This window comes from Erithacus rubecula (genome assembly GCF_903797595.1).
Source record: "Erithacus rubecula genome assembly, contig: scaffold_601_arrow_ctg1, whole genome shotgun sequence".
NCBI lineage: Eukaryota > Metazoa > Chordata > Aves > Passeriformes > Muscicapidae > Erithacus > Erithacus rubecula.
The window spans coordinates 36,049-58,448 of record NW_027635737.1 but is presented as its reverse complement, the minus strand read 5'-3'; the positions used below and the strand labels follow the sequence as shown (position 1 = coordinate 58,448).

The following is a 22,400-nucleotide window of genomic DNA, read 5'->3' as shown; positions in this document are numbered from 1 at the left end:
GTGTTGGGTCAGGTTGGGTTGTGTTGTGTTGGGTTGTGTTGGGTCAGGTTGGGTTGGGTTGGGTGCACCATTCCTTAACCTATTAGAATCCTAATTTTTCCACCAGTCTTTCACCTATTACAATTCTAATTTCTCCACCACTCTTTAACCCATTAGAATTCTAATTTCTCCAACACTCCTTCACCTGTTGGAATTCTAATTTCTCCACCACTCCTTCACCTTTTAGAATTCCAGTTTCTCCACCACTCTAACCTGCTAGAGTCCTAATTTCTCCACCACTCCTCAACCTATTAGAATTCCAATTTCTCCACCATTCCTTAACCTGAGAATTCTGTTTTTTCCACCACTCTTTAACCTATTTGAATTCTGATTTCTCCACCACTCCTTCACCTTTTAGAATTCTAATTTTTCCACCACTCTTTCACCTATTAGAATTCTAATTTCTCCACCACTCCTCAATCTATTAGAATTCCAATTTCTCCACCATTCCTTAACCTGAGAATTCTGTTTTCTCCACCACTCCTCAACCTATTAGAATCCTAATTTTTCACCATTCTTTCACCTATTAGAATTCCAATTTCTCCACTACTCCTTAACCTGTTTGAATTGTTTTTTCCACTACTCCTCAACCCTTTACAATCCTAATTTCTCCACCATTCCTTAACCCTTTAGAACCCTTCCACTCCCTAAAACCATCACAACCCCCTCAAAATTTCTGATTTATCCCCACTTAACCCCCAACATCCCAACACCCCTCCAACCCACCCAAACCTTTTTCCCCCACCCCGAACGCTTCAGACTGTCACCCCTGACCCCAGATTGGGTTTTTCTTTTGTTTTATTTTTGGGGGGCAGGTGCTGAGCAAGGGGAGGATCCTCCGGGCCGGCCGGCAGCGCCACGAGGCCGGGCAGAGTTTGGTGACCATGACCATGCCGGTCACTCCCGAGCTCATCCCCTCCTTCCGCCTGGTCGCCTATTACCACGTCCTGCCGGGAGAGATCGTGGCTGACTCCGTCTGGGTGGACGTCAAGGACACCTGCATGGGCAGTGTGAGTGGCCCCAAGTGTCCCCAAGTGTCCCCAAAGTGTCCCCAAATGTACCGTCCAGGGACCTCGGTGGTGGTCGTGGATGTTGAGGTGTCCATGAGGTTTGGGATGGGATTGGGGGGTCCTTGAGGGGTTTGGGGGGTCCTTGAGGGGTTTGGGAGGTCCTTGAGGGAAGGACACCTGCATGGGCAGTGTGAGTGTCCCCAGGTGTCCCCAAAGTGTTCCCAAGTGTCTCCAAAGTGTCCCCAATTGTCCCCTCCAAGCACCCTGGTGGTGGTCGTGGATGTTGAGGGGTCCATGAGGTTTGGGATGGAATTGGGGGAGGGTTTGAGGGGTTTGGGGGGTCCTTGAGGGAAGGACACCTGCATGGGCAGTGTGAGTGTTCCCAAATGTCCCCAAGTGTCCCAAAGTGTCCCCAAAGAGTCCCCAAGTGTCCCCAAAGTGTTCCCAATTGTCCCCTCCAAGCACCCTGGAGGTGGTCGTGGATGTTGAGGGGTCCATGAGGTTTGGGATGGGATTGGGGGGTCCTTGAGGGGTTTGGGGGGTCCTTGAGGGGTTTGGGGGGGTCCTTGAGGGAAGGACACCTGCATGGGCAGTGTGAGTGACCCCAAGTGTCCCCAAGTGTTCCCAAGTGTCCCCAAAGTGTCCCCAAATGTACCGTCCAGGGACCTCGGGGGTGGTCGTGGATGTTGAGGGGTCCATGAGGTTTGGGATGGAATTGGGGGGAGGGTTTGAGGGATTTGGGGGGTCCTTGAGGGATTTGGGGAGTCCTTGAGGGGTTTGGAGGGTCCTTGAGGGGTTTGGGGGGTCCTTGAGGGGTTTGGAGGGTCCTTGAGGGGTTTGGAGGGTCCTTGAGGGGTTTGGGGGGTCCTTGAGGGACTTTTGGAAGGGTTTGGGGGGGTCCTTGAGGGATTTGGGGACCTTTGGAAGGGCTTGAGGATCCTGGGGATTCTTGAGGGATTTTTGGGGTCCATGAGGGTCTTGGAGACCTTTGGAAGGTTTGGGGTGACATTTTTGGGGTCCTTGAGGGGTTTTTTTGGGGTGTTTGAGGGATTTTTTTGGGGTCCTTGAGGATCTTGGTGACCTTTGTAAGGGTTGGGGTGACATTTTTGGGTTCCTTGAAGGATTTTGAGGGGTTTTTTGGGGCCCTTGAGGGATTTTTGGGGTCCTTGAGGATCTCGGTGACCTTTGTAAGGGTTGGGGTGACATTTTTGGGTTCCTTGAAGGATTTTGAGGGTTTTTTGGGGTCCTTGAGGGAATTTTGGGGTCCTTGAGGATCTTAGTGACCTTTGTAAGGGTTGGGGTGACATTTTTGGGTTCCTTGAAGGATTTTGAGGGTTTTTTGGGGTCCTTGAAGGATTTTTGGAGTTCTTGATGGATTTTTGAGGTTCCTTGAGAGATTTTTGGAGTTCTTGATGGATTTTTGAGGTTCTTGATGGATTTTTGGGATCCTTGAGGGATTTTTGGGATCCTTGAGGATCTTGGTGACCTCTTTAAGTGCTTGAGGTGACACTGAGCGACCCTGGTGACAATCTGATGTCACTTGGAACCATTGAGTCACCCACACCCACCAACCCCCGGCGTCTCCAAACTCGATTTTCGGGGTGACCAAAGACCCCCTTGGGGACACGTTGGTGACGTCCCCCGTCCGTGTGGGTGGCAGCTGGTGGTGAAGGGTGACACGGACGGTGACAACCGTGTGCAAGAGCCGGGGAAGCCGATGAAGCTGCGCATCGAGGGCGACCACGGGGCGCACGTGGGGCTGGTGGCCGTGGACAAGGGCGTGTTCGTGCTCAGCAAGAAGAACAGGCTGACCCAGAGGAGGGTGGGTGGCACTGTCCCCGATGTCACCAAGGGGTGTGGCCCTCAGGGGGTGGCCATCGTGGTTGTCCCTGTCCCGCTGTCCCCTGGGTGGTGGCACTGTCCCCACTGTCCCCTGGTGGTGGCCATCGTGGCTGTTCCCTGCTGGTGGTGGCCATTGTGGTTGTCCCTGTCCCACTGTCCCCTGGGTGGTGGCACTGTCCCCACTGTCCCCTGGTGGTGGCCATCGTGGCTGTTCCCTGCTGGTGGTGGCCATTGTGGTTGTCCCTGTTCCACTGTCCCCTGGGTGGTGGCACTGTCCTCAGTGTCACCAAGGGGTGTGGCCATCATGGTTGTGCCCTTGGTGGTGGCCATTGTGGTTGTCCCTGTCCCATTGTCCCCTGGTGGTGGCCCTGTCCTCGATGTCCCCAAGTGGTGTGGCCATCACAGTTGTCCCTGTCCCCACTGTCCCTGTTGTCCCCTGGTGGTGGCCACTGTGGTTGTCCCTGTCCCCTGGTGGTGGCCATCACAGTTGTCCCTGTCCCATTGTCCCCTGGGTGGTGGCCCTGTCCCCAATGTCACCAAGGGGGTGTGGCCCTCAGGGTTGTGCCCTTGGTGGTGGCCACTGTGGTTGTCCCTGTCCCCACTGTCCCTTTTGTCCCCTGGTGGTGGCCATCGTGGTTGTCCCTGTCCCACTGTCCCCTGGGTGGTGGCCCTGTCCCCAATGTCACCAAGGGGTGTGGCCGTCATGGCAGTCCCTTGGTGGTGGCCATCGTGGTTGTCACTGTCCCCACTGTCCTTGTTGTCCCCTGATGGTGACCATCACAGTTGTCCCTGTCCCTTGGTGGCAGCCATCGTGGTTGTCCCATTGTCCTCTGTCTGGGTGGTGGCCCTGTCCCCAGTGTCCCCAAGGGGTGTGGCCATCATGGTCATGGTGGTGATCATCACAGTTGTCCCTGTCCCTTGGTGGTGGCCACCATGGTTGTCCCTGTCCCCACTGTCCCTGTTGTCCCCTGGTGGTGGCCCTGTCCCCAATGTCACCAAGGGGTGTGGCCATCATGGTCATGGTGGTGATCATCACAGTTGTCCCTGTCCCCACTGTCTTTGTTGTCCCCTGGTGTTGGCCATCATGGTTGTCCCTGTCCCTGCTGTTCATGGCAGTGACAGTGGCTGTCACAGCTGTCACTGCTGTCCTCACTGTCCCCAAGTGGTGGCAGTGGCTGTCACTGCTGTCCTGCTGTCCCTGCTGGTGGCAGTGGCTGTCACTGCTGTCCTGCTGTCCATGCTGGTGACAATGGCCCTCACATCTGTCCCCACTGTCCCTGCTGGTGGCAGTGGCCCTCACAGCTGTCCCCACTGTCCCCAAGTGGTGGCAGTGGCCCTCACAGCTGTCCCCACTGTCCCTGTTGGTGACAATGGCCCTCACATCTGTCCCCACTGTCCCTGCTGGTGGCAGTGGCCCTCACAGCTGTCCCCACTGTCCCTGCTGGTGACAATGGCCCTCACAGCTGTCCCCACTGTCCCTGTTGGTGACAATGGCCCTCACATCTGTCCCCACTGTCCCTGCTGGTGACAATGGCCCTCACAGTTGTCCCCTGTGGCAGGTTTGGGACACGGTGGAGAAGAGTGACATCGGCTGCACGCCGGGCAGTGGCCGGGACAACATCGGGGTCTTTGCGGACGCTGGCCTGAGCCTGGCCACCAGCGTCCAGGTGTCCACCCCGCAGCGGTCAGGTGGGGACACTTGGGGACAGGGGGTGGCACCTCAGGGGTGGGGGAGGTGACATTCAGGGGTGGAGAGGTGACATCTCAGTGATGGAGGGGGTGACACTTCAGTAATGTGATACCTCAAGGACAGGAGAGGTGACATCTCAGGGACAGGGGAGGTGACACTTCAGGCATGTGACACCTCAGGGACAGGGGAGGTGACATCTCAGGGACAGGGGAGGTGACACTTTGAGCATGTTGCACCTCAGGGATGGGGAGGTGACACCTCAGGGACAGGAGGTGACACCTTGGGGATGGGGGAGGTGACACTGCAGGGACAGGGGAGGTGACATCTCAGGAATGGAGGAGGTGACACTTCAGGCATGTGACACCTCAGGGACAGGGGAGGTGACATCTCAGGGACAGGGGAGGTGACATCTCAGGGACAGGGGAGGTGACACTGCAGAAGTGGAGGAGGTGACACCTCAAGGGTGTCCTTGAGCTTTGGGAGGTGACACTGTGGGGTCCTGACCCGTGTCCCCTCTGTCCCCAGAGGTCCAGTGTCCCCAACCTGCCAAACGCAAGCGTCGCTCGCTGGCACTCGCCGAGTACAAGGGCACCAAGGGTAGGTGGCACTGCAGTGTCCCTTGTCCCCAAGGTCACCAGGGTCCCTGAAGATGCCCAAGTGTCCTGAGACCCTGAGGGCCACCCGTGTCCCACAGTGTCCCCTGTCCCAAAGGCCACCAGTGTCCTTGAGGGCCACCAGAGTGTCCCTTGTACAAGTCAATACCAGTGTCCCATGTCCCCGAGGGTCACCAAAATGTCCTGTGTCCCTGAGGGCCACCAGAGTGTCCCACACCCCCCAGAGCCACCAGACTGTCCCAAATCCCAAAACCCACCAGACTGTCCCCCCCGAGCTCCCCACTCCCCAAACCCACCAGAGTGTCCCACACCCCCCAAAACCCACCAGAGGGTCCCAAATCTCCAAAACCCCACCAGACTGTCCCCCCCTGAGCTCCCCCCTCCCCAAACCCACCAGAGTGTCCCCCCACCGAGCTCCCCACTCCCCAAATCCCACCAGTGTCCCACACCCCCCAAAACCCACCAGTGTCCCAAATCCCCAAACCCACCAGAGTGTCCCACACCCCCCAAAACCCACCAGAGTGTCCCAAATCCCCAAACCCCACCAGAGTGTCCCCCCCCGAGCTCCTCATCCCACAAACCCCACCAGACTGTCCCCCCAGAGCTCCCCTCTCCCCAAACCCACCAGACTGTCCCACACCCTCCAAAACCCACCAGAGTGTCCCCTCCCAAGCTCCCCCCTCCCCAAAATCCACCAGAGTGTTCCACACCCCCAAAAACCACCAGATTGTCCCCCCTCCCTGCCCCGAGCTCTCCATTCCCCAAAACCCACCAGTGTCCCAAATCCCCAAACCCACCAGAGTGTCCCACACCCCAAAACCCACCAGAGTGTCCCAAATCCCCAAACCCCACCAGAGTGTCCCCCCCTGAGCTCCCCCCTCCCCAAACCCCACCAGAGTGTCCCAAATCCCCAAACCCCACCAGTGTCCCACACCCCAAAACCCACCAGAGTGTCCCAAATCCCCAAACCCACCAGAGTGTCCCAAATCCCCAAACCCCACCAGACTGTCCCCCCCGAGCTCCCCCCTCCCCAAAACCCACCAGAGTGTCCCAAATCCCCAAACCCACCAGAGTGTCCCACACCCCAAAACCCACCAGAGTGTCCCAAATCCCCAAACCCACCAGAGTGTCCCACACCCCAAAACCCACCAGAGTGTCCCACACCCCAAAACCCACCAGAGTGTCCCACACCCCAAAACCCACCAGAGTGTCCCAAATCCCCAAACCCACCAGAGTGTCCCACACCCCAAAACCCACCAGAGTGTCCCAAATCCCCCAAACCCCACCAGAGTGTCCCAAATCCCCCAAACCCACCAGAGTGTCCCAAATCCCCAAACCCCACCAGAGTGTCCCAAATCCCCAAACCCCACCAGAGTGTCCCCCCCGAGCTCCCCCCTCCCCAAAACCCACCAGAGTGTCCCAAATCCCCAAACCCACCAGAGTGTCCCACACCCCAAAACCCACCAGAGTGTCCCAAATCCCCAAACCCACCAGAGTGTCCCAAATCCCCAAACCCCACCAGTGTCCCAAATCCCCAAACCCACCAGAGTGTCCCACACCCCAAAACCCACCAGAGTGTCCCAAATCCCCAAACCCCACCAGAGTGTCCCCCCCCGAGCTCCCCCCTCCCCAAAACCCACCAGAGTGTCCCACACCCCCAAACCCACCAGACTGTCTCAAATCCCCAAACCCACCAGAGTGTTCCACACCCCAAAACCCACCAGAGTGTCCCAAATCCCCAAACCCACCAGAGTGTCCCACACCCCAAAACCCACCAGAGTGTCCGACACCCCTCAAGAGCCACCAGAGTGCCTCAAATCTCCAAACTCCGCCAGTGTCCCAAATCCCCAAACCCCACCAGAGTGTCCCAAATCCCCCGAACCCCACCAGAGTGTCCCACAACCCAAAACCCACCAGTGTCCGACACCCCTCAAGAGCCACCAGAGTGCCTCAAATCTCCAAACTCCACCAGTGTCCCAAATCCCCAAACCCACCAGAGTGTCCCAAATCCCCAAACCCCACCAGTGTCCCAAATCCCCAAACCCACCAGACTGTCCCAAATCCCCAAACCCACCAGAGTGTTCCACACCCCAAAACCCACCAGAGTGTCCCAAATCCCCAAACCCCACCAGTGTCCCAAATCCCCAAACCCACCAGACTGTCCCAAATCCCCAAACCCACCAGAGTGTTCCACACCCCAAAACCCACCAGAGTGTCCCAAATCCCCAAACCCCACCAGTGTCCCAAATCCCCAAACCCACCAGACTGTCCCAAATCCCCAAACCCACCAGAGTGTTCCACACCCCAAAACCCACCAGAGTGTCCCACACCCCTCAAGAGCCACCAGAGTGCCTCAAATCTCCAAACTCCACCAGTGTCCCAAATCCCCCAAACCCCACCAGAGTGCCCCAAATCCCCCAAACCCCACCAGAGTGTCCCACACCCCAAAACCCACCAGAGTGTCCCAAATCCCCAAACTCCACCAGTGTCCCACACCCCAAAACCCACCAGAGTGTCCCAAATCCCCAAACTCCACCAGACTGTTGCCCCCGAGCTCCCCACTCCCCAAAACCCACCAGAGTGTCCCAAATCCCCAAACCCCACCAGTGTCCCACACCCCAAAACCCACCAGAGTGTCCCAAATCCCCAAACCCCACCAGAGTGTCCCACACCCCAAAACCCACCAGAGTGTCCCAAATCCCCAAACCCCACCAGACTGTCCCCCCCCGAGCTCCCCCCTCCCCAAAACCCACCAGAGTGTCCCAAATCCCCAAACCCACCAGAGTGTCCCAAATCCCCAAACCCCACCAGTGTCCCAAATCCCCAAACCCACCAGAGTGTCCCACACCCCAAAACCCACCAGAGTGTCCCACACCCCAAAACCCACCAGAGTGTCCCAAATCCCCCAAACCCCACCAGACTGTCCCCCCGAACTCCCCCCTCCCCAGCCCTTTCCAACCCCCATCCCTTCTCCCCACCAGCATCCGAATACTCGGACAAGCTGGAGCGGAAATGCTGCGAGGACGGGATGAGGGACAACCCGATGGGACACAGCTGCGAGAAGAGGAGCGAGTACATCCAGGAGGGCGAGGGCTGCGTCCGCGCCTTCCTCGACTGCTGCCGCTACATCCAGGCCAAGCGCGAGCAGCAGAACGTCTCGCCCAGAGCCGGGCTGGCCAGAAGCAAGTGTTGGGTCTGGGAGGGTGGCAGGAGGGGATTGGGTGGGTTTTGGGTGGTTTTTGGTGGACCCCCGGGTGAAGTTGAGGAATTTTTTGTGTGCAGAGTTTGGGTGAAGGTTGGGTGTTGCTTGGTGAAGGTCAGGTGAACCCCAGATGTTTCTTGACTGGATTTTGGGTGGTTTTGGGGGACCCCAGGTGAAGTTGAGGAATTTTTTGTGAACAAAATTTGGGTGAAGGTTGGGTGTTGCTTGGTGAAGGTCAGGTGAACCCTGAGTGTTCCTTGGGTGGATTTTGGGTGTTCCTCAGGTGGGTTTTGGGAGTTCTGTGGGTGTTTCTTGGACTTTCCTTGAGGGAAGGTCAGGTGAACCTCGGACATTCCTTAAATGTTCCTCAGGCAGAGCTGGGGTGAAGATTGGGACGATTTTGGGTGTGTTTTGGGTGTTCCTTGGTGAACCCCAGATGAAGTTGAGGAATTTTTCGTGAACAAAGTTTGGGTGAAGGTTGGGTGTTGCTTGGTGACGGTCAGGTGAACCCTGGGTGTTCCTTGGTTGGGTTTTGGGTGTTCCTTGGCAAACCGCAGGTGAAGTTGAGGAATTTTTTGTGTGCAGAGTTTGGGTGAAGTTTGGGAACACCTTGGTGAAGGTCAGGTGAACCCTGGATGTTTCTTGGGTGGGTTTTGGGTGTTTTTTGGCGGCCCCCAGTTGAAGCTGAGGAATTTTTTGTGTGCAAAGTCTGGGTGAAACTTTGGGTGTTTCTTGGTGAATCCCAGGTGAGCCTTGGGTGTTCCTTGAGTGTTCCTTGGGTGTTCCTCAGGTGGAGCTTGGGTGAAACTTTGGGAGTCTTTTGGGTGGGTTTTGGGTGTTTTTTGGGGACCCCAGGTGAAGTTGAGGAATTTTTAGTGTGCAAAATTTGGGTGAAGGTTGGGTGTTGCTTGGTGAAGGTCAGGTGAACCCTGGATGTTCCTTGGCTGGATTTTGGGTGTTCTTTGGTGAATCCCAGGTGATCCTTGGGTGTTTCTTGGGTGTTCCTCAGGTGGAGCCTGGGGGAAGGTTGGGAGTGTTTTGGGAGCGTTTTGGGTGGGTTTTGGGTGGGTTTTGGGTGTTCCTTTGGTGCAGGTCAGGTGTCCCTCAGGCATCCCTTATGAGATCCTTGGACAACCCTCAGATGAACGTTGGGCAACATTTGGGTGGCAGCTGGGTGACGCTGGGGTGGCATGGGGGTGACACTGAGGTGGCACTGGGGTGGCACTGGTGTGGCACTGGTGTGGCGCTGGGGTGGCACTGGGGTAGCACTGGTGTGGCACTGGGGTGGCACTGGGGTAGCACTGGTGTAGCAGTGGGGTGACGCTGAGTGACACTGGGGTGACACTGTGGTGATACTGGGATGACACTGGGGTGGCACTGAGGTAGCACTGGGGTGATACACTGGGGTGGCACTGGGGTGGCATTAGGGTGTCACTGGGGTGACATTTGGGTGACACTGATTGACACTGGGGTGACAGTGAGTGACACTGGGGTGACACTGTGGTGACATTGGGGTGGGTGACACTGGGTGACACTGGGTGACACTGGGGTGACACTGGGGTGACACTGGGGGTGACATTGGGGTGACATTGAGGTGACACTGAGTGACACTGGGGTGACAGTGAGTGACACTGGGGTGACACTGTGGTGACATTGGGGTGGGTGACACTGGGTGACACCGGGATGACACTGGGGTGACACTGGGTGGGAATGTGATGCTGGGGTGACACTGGGGTGACAGTGGGTGACACTGGGGTGACACTGGAGTGACAGTGGGTGACACTGGGGTGACGCTATGGTGACATTGGAGTGGATGATACTGGGTGATACTGGGGTGACACTGAGTGACATTGGGTGACGCTGGGTGACACTGGGGTGACAGTGAATGACACTGGGGTGACACTGGGGGGGAATGTGATGCTGGGGTGACAGTGGGTGACACTGGGGTGACACTGGGGTGGCATTGGAGTGGATGATACTGGGTGATACTGGGGTGACACTGAGTGACTCTGAGTGACTCTGGGTGACACTGGGGTGACACTTAGGTGACACTGGGTCACACTGGGTCACACTGGGGTGACACTTAGGTGACGCTGGGTCACACTGTGGTGACACTGGGGTGACAGTGGGTGACACTGGGGTGAAGCTGTGGTGACATTGGAGTGGGTGATACTGGGGTGACACTGAGTGACTCTGAGTGACTCTGGGTGACTCTGGGGTGACACTTAGGTGACACTGGGTCACACTGGGTCACACTGGGGTGACAGTGAATGACACTGGGGTAACGCTGTGGTGACATTGGGATGGATCACACCGGGGTGACACTGGGGTGACACTGGGGTGACACTGGGTGACACCAGGGCTCCACCCAGGGCTGTCAGCCCTGCGACCACGTTCACGAGGGCCGATGCCACCACCCCCAGGCCAAGAGGACGATCTGTGGCACTGAGTGACACTGGGTGACACTGTGGTGACATTGGAGTGGGTGATACTGGGTGATACTGGAGTGACACTGAGTGACATTGGGGTGACACTGGGTGACACTGGGGTGACACTGGGGTGACACTGGGGGGAATGTGATGCTGGGGTGACACTGGGGTGATGCTGGGTCACACTGGGGTGACACTGGGGTGACAGTGGGTGACACTGGGGTGAAGCTGTGGTGACATTGGAGTAGGTGATACTGGGTGATACTGGGGTGACACTGAGTGACTCTGAGTGACTCTGGGTGACACTGGGGTGACACTGGGGTGACACTGGGGGGAATGTGATGCTGGGGTGACACTGGGGTGACGCTGGGTCACACTGGGGTGACACTGGGGTGACAGTGGGTGACACTGGGGAGACGCTGTGGTGACATTGGAGTGGATGATACTGGGTGATACTGGATGATACTGAGTGACTCTGGGTGACTCTGGGTGACACTGGGGTGACACTGGGGTGACACTGGGGTGACACTGAGGGGAATGTGATGCTGGGGTGACACTGGGGGGACGCTGGGTCACACTGGGGTGACACTGGGGTGACAGTGGGTGACACTGGGGTTACGCTGTGGTGACATTGGAGTGGATGATACTGGGTGATACTGGGGTGACACTGAGTGACTCTGGGTGACTCTGGGTGACTCTGGGTGACACTGGGGTGACACTGGGTGACACCAGGGTGATGCCAGCTCCACCCAGGGCTGTCAGCCCTGCGACCACATTCACGAGGGCCGATGCCACCACCCCCAGGCCAAGAGGACGACGATCCGTTCTTGTCGGACCACGAAATCCTCTCACGGAGCCTCTTCCCCGAGAGCTGGCTGTGGCAGGAGGAGCAGCTCACAGCCAAACCCAACAAGCTGGGGTGAGCCATCCCCAACACCCCCAGGGGGTCCCCAGTACCCCAGGGGGTCCCCAACACCCCAGAGGGGTCCCCATCCCACTCGGACATGTCCGGAGATGTGGTCACCCCAAATCCGGACAAAGGTCATCGACAACGTCCTGGTCCAACCTTGGGGTTTCTTGGAGGGGTCGTCTCCCAATTCCTGGTTCTGCTTGGGGGTCTGTGGGTTTGGGGTATCTTTGGGGTTCAGGGATGTCCCACAGTTGATTTGGGATGTCTTTGGGGCTCGGGGAGGTCCCACTGTGGGTCTGGGATTTTTTGGGGGTTTGGGGAGGACCCACTGTGGGTTTAGGACGTCTTTGGGGACCATGGAAATCCCACTGTGGAATTGGGATGTGTTTGGGGAGATCCCACTGAAGGTTTGGGACATCTTTGGGGACAAGGTACATCCCACTGTGGGTCTGGGGCATTTCTAGGGACCAGGGAAATCCCACTGTGAGTTTGGGACATCTTTGGGGTTCACAGAGGTCTCATCGTGGATTTGGGACATCTTTGGGGTTCTGGAAGTCCCACTGTGGATCTGGGGCATCTTTTGGGGTTTGGGGAGGTCCAGTTGTGGGTCTGGGACATCTTTGGGGATGAGGGACATCCCATTGTGGGTTTGGGACATCTTTGGGAACCAGGGGAGGTCCCACAGTGGGTCTGGGACTTCTTTGGGGTTCGAGAAATCCCACTGTGGATCTGAGACATGTTTGGGGTTTGGGGAGGTCTCATTGCGGATTTGGGATATCTCTGGGATTTGCGGAGGTCCCATTGTGGGTCTGGGACATCTTTGGGGTTTGAGGAGGTCCCACTGTGGGTCTGGAACATATTTAGGGACCCCTTTGGTCACTCCTGTCCTCTCCAGGATCTCGTCCAAGACGCTGCCTGTGTACCTGAAGGACTCCATCACCACCTGGGAGGTGCTGGCTGTCAGCCTCTCCCCCACCAAAGGTATGGGGTCATGGAGGTCCCCAAACCTCGTGGTCCCCCCTTGTGGCCCCCAAACCTTGGTGGTTCCGCTAAACCTTGGGAAGATCCCAAGGAACTCAAGACATCCATTAAACCTTTGGGAGGAGTCCTTGGAACATGGGGGATCTCCTAAACTTTGGGATTTGAGGGGTTTCCTAAAACTTGTGAGGACTCTGGGGTCTTGATGGATCCCCTAAACCTTTGGGAAGACTCTGGGTTCTTGATGGATCCCCTAAACCTTGGAAGGATCCCACAGCTCTTGGTGGATCCCCTAAACCTTGAGAAGAGTCCATGGAACTCGAGGGATCTCCTAAACTTTGGGATTCAAGGGATCTCCTGAACCTTAGGAAGACTCTGGGGTCTTGATGGATCCTCTAAACCTTGGGAGGGTCCTATGGAACTCAAGAGATCCCCTAAACCTTCAGGAGTAGTCCAAAGGGAACTCAAGGAATCTCCCAAACCTTGGGAAGATCCCACAGCTCTTGATGGATCCCCTAAACCTTGGGAAGATTCAATGGGTCTTGTTGGATCCCCTAAACCTTTGGGAAGACTTTGGGTTCTTGATGAATCTTCTAAACCTTGGGAGGATCCTACAGTTCTTGATGGATCCCCTAAACCTTTGGGAGGAGTTCACAGAACTCGAGGGATCTCCTAAACTTTAGGATTCAAGATTCCTAAAGCTTGTAAGAATTCTGGGATCTTGATGGATCCCCTAAACCTTTGGGAGGGTCCCATGGAACTCAACAGATCCCCCAAACCATCAGGAGGAGTCCAAAGGGAGCTTGAGGAACCTCCCAAACCTTGGGAAGATCCCACAGCTCTTGATGGATCCCCTAAATCTTTGGAAGGAGTCCCTGGAAATTGAGGAACCTCCCAAACCTTTGGGAGGAACCAAAGAGAACTTGAGGAACCTCCCAAACCTTTGGGAGGAACCCAAACTTGAGGAACCTCCCAAACCTTTCGGAGGAACCCAGAGGGAACTTGAGGAAACTCCCAAACCTTTGGGAGGAACCCAAAGAAAACTTGAGGAACCTCCCAAACCTATGGGAGGAACCCAAAGAGAAGTTGAGGAACATCTCAAACCTTTGGGAGAAATCCAAACTTGAGGAACCTCCCAAACCTTTGGGAGGAATCCAAACTTGAGGAACCTCCCAAACCTTTGGGAGGAACTCAAACTTGAGGAACCTCCCAAACCTTTGGGAGAAATCCAAACTTGAGGAACTTCCCAAACCTTTGGGAGGAATCCAAACTTGAGGAACCTCCCAAACCTTTGGGAGGAATCCAAACTTGAGGAACCTCCCAAACCTTTGGGAGAAATCCAAAGGGAACTTGAGGAACGTCCCAAACCTCACGAGGACTTCCTGACCTTCCCCCAAAGGCCTCGTGGCCACCTTGGGATGGGGGACACAGGGCATCCCCCAAAACCCACCCCCCACGTGTCCCCACCCCCAGGTGTGTGCGTGGCCGACCCCTACGAGATCACGGTGATGAAGGAATTCTTCATCGACCTGCGCCTGCCCTACTCGGTGGTGAGGAACGAGCAGGTGGAGATCCGTGCCATCCTCTACAACTACTGGCTGCACGACATCACGGTGGGTCGGGGGAATTTTGGTTTGTTTTTTTTTTTCGGGACGTCGTGTGACATCGTTGTCACCTGTCCTGGTTTGAAGGACGGGTGACTGACTATAAAGGCAGGAGCTTCTCTTTGAAATGGAGAATGTAAACCCCCCCTTACTCCAAATTATTATAGTTTTGAAATTAAGGGGCTCTCAGACAAAGAGATGGGAATTAGGAATAACAGTTCTTTACTAGGGAAAATTGTAATAGAAACACAATATTACAAACAACAATCCCAAAACAGTGCCAGAGTCAGAATCCAAGCTGACACCCGTCAGTCAGTCAGGGTGTTGGCAGCAGTCCCATTCAGTGGTGGCTGCATCCTCCTGCAGTGGCAGATGTTGTTCACCTGGAGAAGGTGCAGTTTCCTCTGAAGGTCCAGGGATGATGTGGAAGGGTCTGGTTTTCCTCTGGAATTCAGTGGAAAGTTGGTAACTTGCTGCCTAAAATCTCAGTTTTTGTCTAGGTAGGAAATGTTTGGCTCCTCCCCCTGGCTGGAGCATCTGCCAGTGGGATGATGGAATTTTATCAGTTGTGCACTGGGACTCAATGGCCCATTGACAGGAGATACCTTTGCAAAGATAAGGATCACTGCCCCACCTGGTTTTTAACACCTGGCCCATTAACAGGAGATACCTTTGCAAAGATAAGGATCACTGCCCCACCTGGTTTCACACCTGACCCATTAACAGGAGATATTTTCCTGGAAGGAGGATGGGCTGTGGAAAGATCAAGAAGATTGCCCCACCTGGTTTTAGAGATGGCCCATTAGCAGAGAATATCTCCACAGAGATAAGGAATCACTGCCCCACCTGGTTTTTAACACCTGACCCATTAACAGGAGATATCTCCAGTGATAAGGAATCACTGCCACACCTGGTTTCACACCTGACCCATTAACAGGAGATATCTTTGCAAAGATAAGGATCACTGCCCCACCTGGTTTCACACCTGGCCCATTAACAGGAGATATCTTTGCAAAGATAAGGATCACTGCCCCACCTGGTTTAACACCTGACCCATTAACAGGAGATATTCCCAGAGACAAGGATCACTGCCCCACCTGGTTTTTAACACTCGGCCCATTAACAGGAGATACCTTTGCAAAGATAAGGATCACTGCCACATCTGGTTTAAGACCTGACCCATTAACAGGAGATATTTTCCTGGAAGGAGGATGGGCTGTGGAAAGATCAAGAAGATTGCCCCACCTGGTTTTAGAGATGGCCCATTAGCAGAGAATATATGCCACAGTGATAAGGAATCACTGCCCCACCTGGTTTAACACCTGGCCCATTAACAGGAGATATGTCCAGAGACAAAGATCACTGCCCCACCTGGTTTTTAAAACCTGGCCCATTAACAAGAGATATCTCCCTGGAGGAAGGATAGGTTGTGGAAAAGATAAAGATGATTGCCCCAGCTCGTTTAACACCTGATCCATTAACAGGAGATATTTCCTGGAGGGAGGATGGGTTGTGGAAAAGATAAAGAGATAAAGAAATAAAGATAATAAAGATAAAGATAAAGATGGTAAAGATAAAGATGATAAAGAGATAAAGATGATAAAGATGATAAAGATAAATATAAAGATAGATAAAGATAAAGATAAATATGAAGATAAAGATAAAGATAAAGATAAAGATAAAGATAAAGATAAAGATAAAGATAAAGATAAAGATAAAGATAAATATGATTGCCCCACCTGCTTTAAAGCTGACCCATTAGCAGCTAATATATTCCACGGAGATAAGGCATCCCAGCCCCACCCAGCTTCCCCAGATGGCGACAAATCCACATTTCTGGCCACACCCTGTGTTCCAACCCAAGCCATCACCCCGTGCAGGTGAAGGTGGAGCTGGTGTACAACCCCGACCTGTGCAGCCCCTCCACGGCCAAGCAGCGCTACCAGCAGCTGCTGAAGATGAAGGCCGAGTCCTCGCGCACCGTGTCCTTCGTCATCATCCCCCTCAAGCTCGGACTGCTGGACATCGAGGTCAAGGCCGCCGTCCGGGACAAGTACGTGGGAGACGGCGTCAAGAAGAAGCTCAGGGTCGTGGTGAGTGGTCGTGGTGGTGTCACCTCCCTTCCCGTGGTGTGTCCTGCTTTGGTGGTGTCCCCAAGGGACAGAGACCAGTGTGTGGTCAGTGCGGGTCAATACTCTTATTGATTTAATATTTCTATTCTGTCTTCATTGATTTAATGTTTTTATTCAATATCTTGGTTGATGATCTGGTTGAGATCAGGCTGACCATGAGAATTGATACCCTTATTGATTCAATATTTTGATTCTATACCTTTATTGAGTTAATATTTTTGGTAGATATCTTCATTGATTTAATAATTTTATTCAATACTTTCATTGATTTAATATTTTTATTCCATACCTTCATTGATGATCTGGATGGAATCAGGCTGACCATGAGAATTGATACCCTTAATGATTCAATATTTTGATTCTATACCTTTATTGAGTTAATATTTTTGGTAGATAACTTCATTGATTTAATAATTTTATTCAATACTTTCATTGATTTAATATTTTTATTCCATACCTTCATTGATGATCTGGATGGGATCAGGCTGACCATGAGACGTGATACCCTTATTGATTCAATATTTTGATTCTATACCTTTATTGAGTTAATATTTTTGGTAGATATCTTCATTGATTTAAAAATTTTATTCAATACTTTCATTGATTTAATATTTTTATTCCATACCTTCATTGATGATCTGGATGGGATCAAGCTGATACCATCACTTGATACCCTTATTGATTTAATATTTCTATTCTGTCTTCATTGATTTAATGTTTTTATTCAATATCTTGGTTGATGATCTGGATGGGATCAGGCTGACCATGAGACTTGATACCCTTAATGATTCAATATTTTGATTCTATACGTTTATTGAGTTCATATTTTTGGTAGATATATTCATTGATTTAATACTGTTATTCAACACTCTCATTGATTTAATATTGTTATTCAATACTTTCATTGATTTAATATTTTGATTCAATACCTTCATTGATGATCTGGATGGGATCAGGCTGACCATGGCACTTGATACCCTTATTGATTTAATATTTTAATCAGATATCTTAATTGATATAATATTTTTATTCAATGTCTTCATCGATTGAATATTTTTATTCAATTTCTTCATCGATTGAATATTTTTATTCAATTTCTTCATTGACCATCTGCCTGGGATCAGGATGGGATCATTAGGAAGAAGTTCTTCACAAAAGGGGGGTCGGGGAATGTTCAGGGAGGTGTTTAGGACTGGATGTGACACTCGGTGCCACCACCAGGGTGACAAGGCAGCGTCGGGTCACAACTCAGACCCAATGACCTCAAAGTTCTTTCCCAACCTGGTCCATTCCATGATTCACCCCAGGGTGAAGGACTGTCACCCAAAATCGGCCGAGCGGGGCCTCCTGGGGTTGTCCCAGCGTGTCACTGGGGGTGCTGGTTCATACTGGGGGGCCTTTCCCAGTCTGGAGGGGTTGGGGTGGGGACGACCCTGGCTGAGTCCCATGGTCAGTGCCGGACTCTGTCCCGGGCAGCCCGAGGGGATGCGGCTGGAGAAGACGGTGAAGATCGTGGAGCTGGACCCACAGAACAAGGGAGTCAGTGAGTGACACCTTTGGGGACAAGGGACACCCCAATGTGGGTATAGGACATCCTTGGGAACAAGGGACACCCCACTGTGGGTCTGGGACACCTTTGGGGACAAGGGACACTCCACTGTGGGTCTGGGACACCTTTGGGGACAAGGGACACCCCACTGTGGGTATGGGACATCTTTGGGGACCAGAGAGATCCTGCTGGGTCTCTGGGACATCTTTGGGGTCAACAAACATCCCACTGTGGGTCTGGGGCATCTTGGGGGACAAGGGACACCCCACTGTGGATTTGGGACATCTTCGGGGTTCTGGGAGGTCCCACTGTGGGTTTGGGACATCTGGATGGATCAAGGAGGTACCCCCAAGTTTTGGGTTTTGGGATTTTGGGGGACAAGAGACACCCCACCACAAAACCTGGCCATATACCGGGTCACTTCAGGATTGAACATTTTGGGGGATGGGACACGGGGAGAATTTGGGGTCACCCACATCCACCCCACCCCACAGACGGGGTGCAGGAGGAGCGGGTGAAAGCCGCGGACCTCTCGGACATCGTCCCCGACACGGAATCGGAGACCAAAGTCAGCATCCAAGGTGAGCACCCAGCAGGGGTCACCTGGGGACAACCTAAGTGGGACACCCCGGGTGTGTGACACTCGTGCCACCTGTCCAGGTAACCCCGTGTCCATCATTGTGGAGAAATCCATCGATGGGGCCAAGCTGAAGCACCTGATCGTGACCCCGTCGGGCTGCGGCGAGCAGAACATGATCGCCATGACCCCCACGGTCATCGCCGTCCACTACCTGGACAACACCGTGCAGTGGGAGAACTTCGGCGTGGACCGGCGCGCCGGGGCCATCGAGCTGATCAAGAAAGGTGGGAATGGCCTCAAAAGGGGTGGGGTTGTCCTCAAAAAAGGGGGCATTTCCAAAAGCGGTGGGATTGTCTCCAAAAAGTTAAGGGATTGTCCTCAAAAGAGGAGGGATTGACCTCAAAAAAGGGGGCATTTCCAAAAGTGGTGGGATTGTCTCCAAAAGTGATGGGATTGTCCCCAAAAAGAGGTGGGATTGTCCTCAAAAAAGGGGGGCATTTCCAAAATTGGAGGGATTGTCTCCAAAAGTGGTGGGATTGTCCTCAAAAGTGGTGGGATTGTCCCCAAAATTTGAGGGATTGTCCCCAGAAGTGGAGGGATTGTCCCCAAAAAGTGGTGGGATTGTCCCCAAAAAGAGGTGGGATTGTCCTCAAAAGTTATGGGATTGTCACCAAAAATAGTGGGATTGTTCTCAAAAAAGGGAGCATTTCCAAAATTGGACAGATTGTCTCCAAAAGTGATGGGATTGTCACCAAAAGTGGTGGAGTTGTCCTCAAAAGGGTTGGGATTGTCCCCAAAAGTGATGGGAATGTTCCCCAAAAGTGGTGGGAATGTCCTCACTGGCCACCCCTCTCCTTGACCAACGATTGGAGGACGTTGGTGGCCACCCCTTGCATTGACCAACAGTTGGACGCCATTGGTGGCCACCCCTTGAGTTGACCAAGACTTGGACGCCATTGGTGGCCACCCCTTGCATTGACCAACACTTGGATACCATTGGTGGCCACCCCTTGTGTTGGCCAACAGTTGAACACCATTGGTGGCCACCCCTTGCATTGACCAACAGTTGCAGGCCATTGGTGGCCACCCCTTGCATTGACCAACACTTGGAGGCCACTGGTGGCCATCCCTTGAGTTGACCAACAGTTGGACACCATTGGTGGCCACCCCTTGCATTGACCAACAGTTGAACACCATTGGTGGCCATCCCTTGAGCTGACCAACAGTTGGACGCCATTGGTGGCCACCTCTTGTGTTGACCAACAGTTGAACACCATTGGTGGCCAACCCTTGTGTTGGCCAACAGTTGGATGCCATTGGTGGCAACCCCTTGTGTTGACCAACAGTTGGATGCCATTGGTGGCAACCCCTTGTGTTGACCAACAGTTGGATGCCATTGCTGGCCATCCCTTGTGTTGACCAACGGTTGGAAGGTGTTGGTGGCTTGAGTCCACCACTGGCCACCCCTTGTGTTGACCAACGGTTGAACACCATTGGTGGCCACCCCTTGAGTTGACCAACACTTGGATGCCATTGGTGGCCACCCCTTGCATTGACCAACAGTTGGACGCCATTGGTGGTCCCCCTTTATATTGACCAAGAGTTGGGCACCATTGGTGGCCACCTCTTGTGCTGACCAACAGTTGTACGCCATTGGTGGCCACCCCTTGCATTGACCAACAGTTGGACGCCATTGGTGGCCACCCCTTGAGTTGACCAACACTTGGAGGCCATTGGTGGCCACCCCTTGAGTTGACCAACAATTGGACGCCATTGGTGGCCACCCCTTGCATTGACCAACAGTTGGACGCCATTGGTGGTCCCCCTTTATATTGACCAAGAGTTGGCACCATTGGTGGCCACCTCTTGCGCTGACCAACAGTTGTACGCCATTGGTGGCCACCCCTTGAGTTTGACCAACACTTGGACGCCATTGGGTGGCCACCCCTTGAGTTGACAAACAGTTGAACACCATTGGTGGCTACCCCTTGAGCTGACCAACAGTTGGACGTCATTGGTGGTCACCTCTTGTGTTGACCAACAGTTGGATGCCATTGGTGGCCAATCCTTGTGTTGGCCAACAGTTGAACACCATTGATGGCCATCCCTTGAGTTGTCCAACAGTTGGATGCCATTGGTGGCTACCCCTTGTGTTGACCAACGGTTGGGAGGTTTTGGTGGCTTGAGTCCACCACTGGCCTTCCCTTGTGTTGACCAACAGTTGAACACCATTGATGGCCATCCCTTGAGTTGACCAACAGTTGGATGCCATTGGTGGTCCCCCTTTATATTGACCAAGAGTTGGGCACCATTGGTGGCCACCTCTTGCGCTGACCAACAGTTGGACACCATTGGTGGCCACCCATTGTGTTGACCAACAGTAGGATGCCATTGGTGGCCAACCCTTGTGTTGGCCAACAGTTGGAAGGTGTTGGTGGCCACCCCTTGCGTTGACCAACAGTTGAACACCATTGATGGCCATCCCTTGAGTTATCCAACAGTTGGACGCAATTGGTGGCTTCCCCTTGTGTTGACCAACAGTTGGACGCCATTGGTGGCCAACCCTTGTGTTCACCAACAGTTGGAAGGTGTTGGTGGCTTGAGTTCACCACCGGCGACCCATTGTGTTGGCCATTGGTGGCCATCCCTCGAGTTGACCAACGGTTGAAAGGTGTTGGTGGCTTGAGTCCACCACTGGCCACCCTTCTGTTGACCACCGGTTGGGAGGTTTTGGTGGCTTGAGTCCACCACTGGCCTTCCCTTGTGTTGACCAACAGTTGGACACCATATGTGGCCACCCCTTGAGTTGACCAAGACTTGGATGCCATTGGTGGCCATCCCTTGAGTTAACCAACAGTTGGACACCATTGGTGGCCACCCCTTGAGTTGACCAAGACTTGGATGCCATTGGTGGCCATCCCTTGAGTTGACCAACAGTTGGACACCATTGGTGGCCACCCCTTGCATTGACCAACAGTTGGATGCCATTGGTGGCCACCCCTTGTGTTGGCCAACAGTTGAACACCATTGATGGCCATCCCTTGAGTTGACCAACAGTTGGACGCCATTGGTGGCTACCCCTTGTGTTGACCAGTAGTTGGACGCCATTGGTGGCTACCTTTTGTGTTGACCAACAGTTGGACGCCATTGGTGGCCAACCCTTGTGTTCACCAACGGTTGGAAGGTGTTGGTGTCCTGAGTCCACCACCGGCGACCCATTGTGTTGGCCAACGGTTAAATGCCATTGGTGGCCATCCCTTGTGTTGACCAACGGTTGGAAGGTGTTGGTGTCCTGAGTCCACCACTGGCCACCCTTTGTGTTGACCAACAGTTGGGAGGTTTTGGTGGCCCGAGTCCACCACTGACCACCCCTCCCATTGACCAACCATCTCCTCACAGGTTACACCCAACAACTGGCCTTCCGCAAACCCGACAGCTCCTACGCCGCCTTCACCAACCGCGCCTCCAGCACCTGGTGAGGCTCCCTCTGCCAGCTGACGGTGACAGCGCCAGCGGCTGTCCGGGTGACAGAACACTCAGCTGTGTCCACCCCCAGGCTGACCGCCTACGTGGTCAAGGTGTTCGCCATGGCCAAGCACCTGGCGGACATCGAGCACAGCGAGATCTGCGGCCCCATCAAGTGGCTCATCCTCAACAAGCAGAAACCGGACGGGCTCTTCCAGGAGGATGGAACCTGTCTCCATAAGGAGATGGTGGTAGGGGCACCTGGACATTGTCACTGCTGGTGGCCGGAGTTGGGGGGGACCTCTCAGGTGGGGTGAGGTGAAGGGTGGGATTTATGGGGTTTGGGGTGGAGGTTT

At 53.9% G+C, this 22,400-nt stretch overlaps 1 protein-coding gene across 1 annotated transcript in view; it reads left to right on the top strand.

The window, feature by feature from the left end:
• Positions 1 to 854: 854 nt before the first annotated feature.
• C3 (complement C3) overlaps positions 855 to 22,400 on the top strand; it is a gene marked incomplete at its 5' end in the record, with an annotated part of 51,339 nt that continues 29,793 nt past the window's right edge. The window contains 9 exon segments of the mRNA XM_079332892.1: positions 855 to 1,049; positions 2,710 to 2,871; positions 4,451 to 4,580; positions 5,107 to 5,178; positions 8,177 to 8,382; positions 11,639 to 11,745; positions 12,632 to 12,717; positions 14,188 to 14,327; positions 16,199 to 16,411. Of these exon segments, the coding sequence (XP_079189018.1) occupies positions 855 to 1,049; positions 2,710 to 2,871; positions 4,451 to 4,580; positions 5,107 to 5,178; positions 8,177 to 8,382; positions 11,639 to 11,745; positions 12,632 to 12,717; positions 14,188 to 14,327; positions 16,199 to 16,411 (1,311 nt within the window).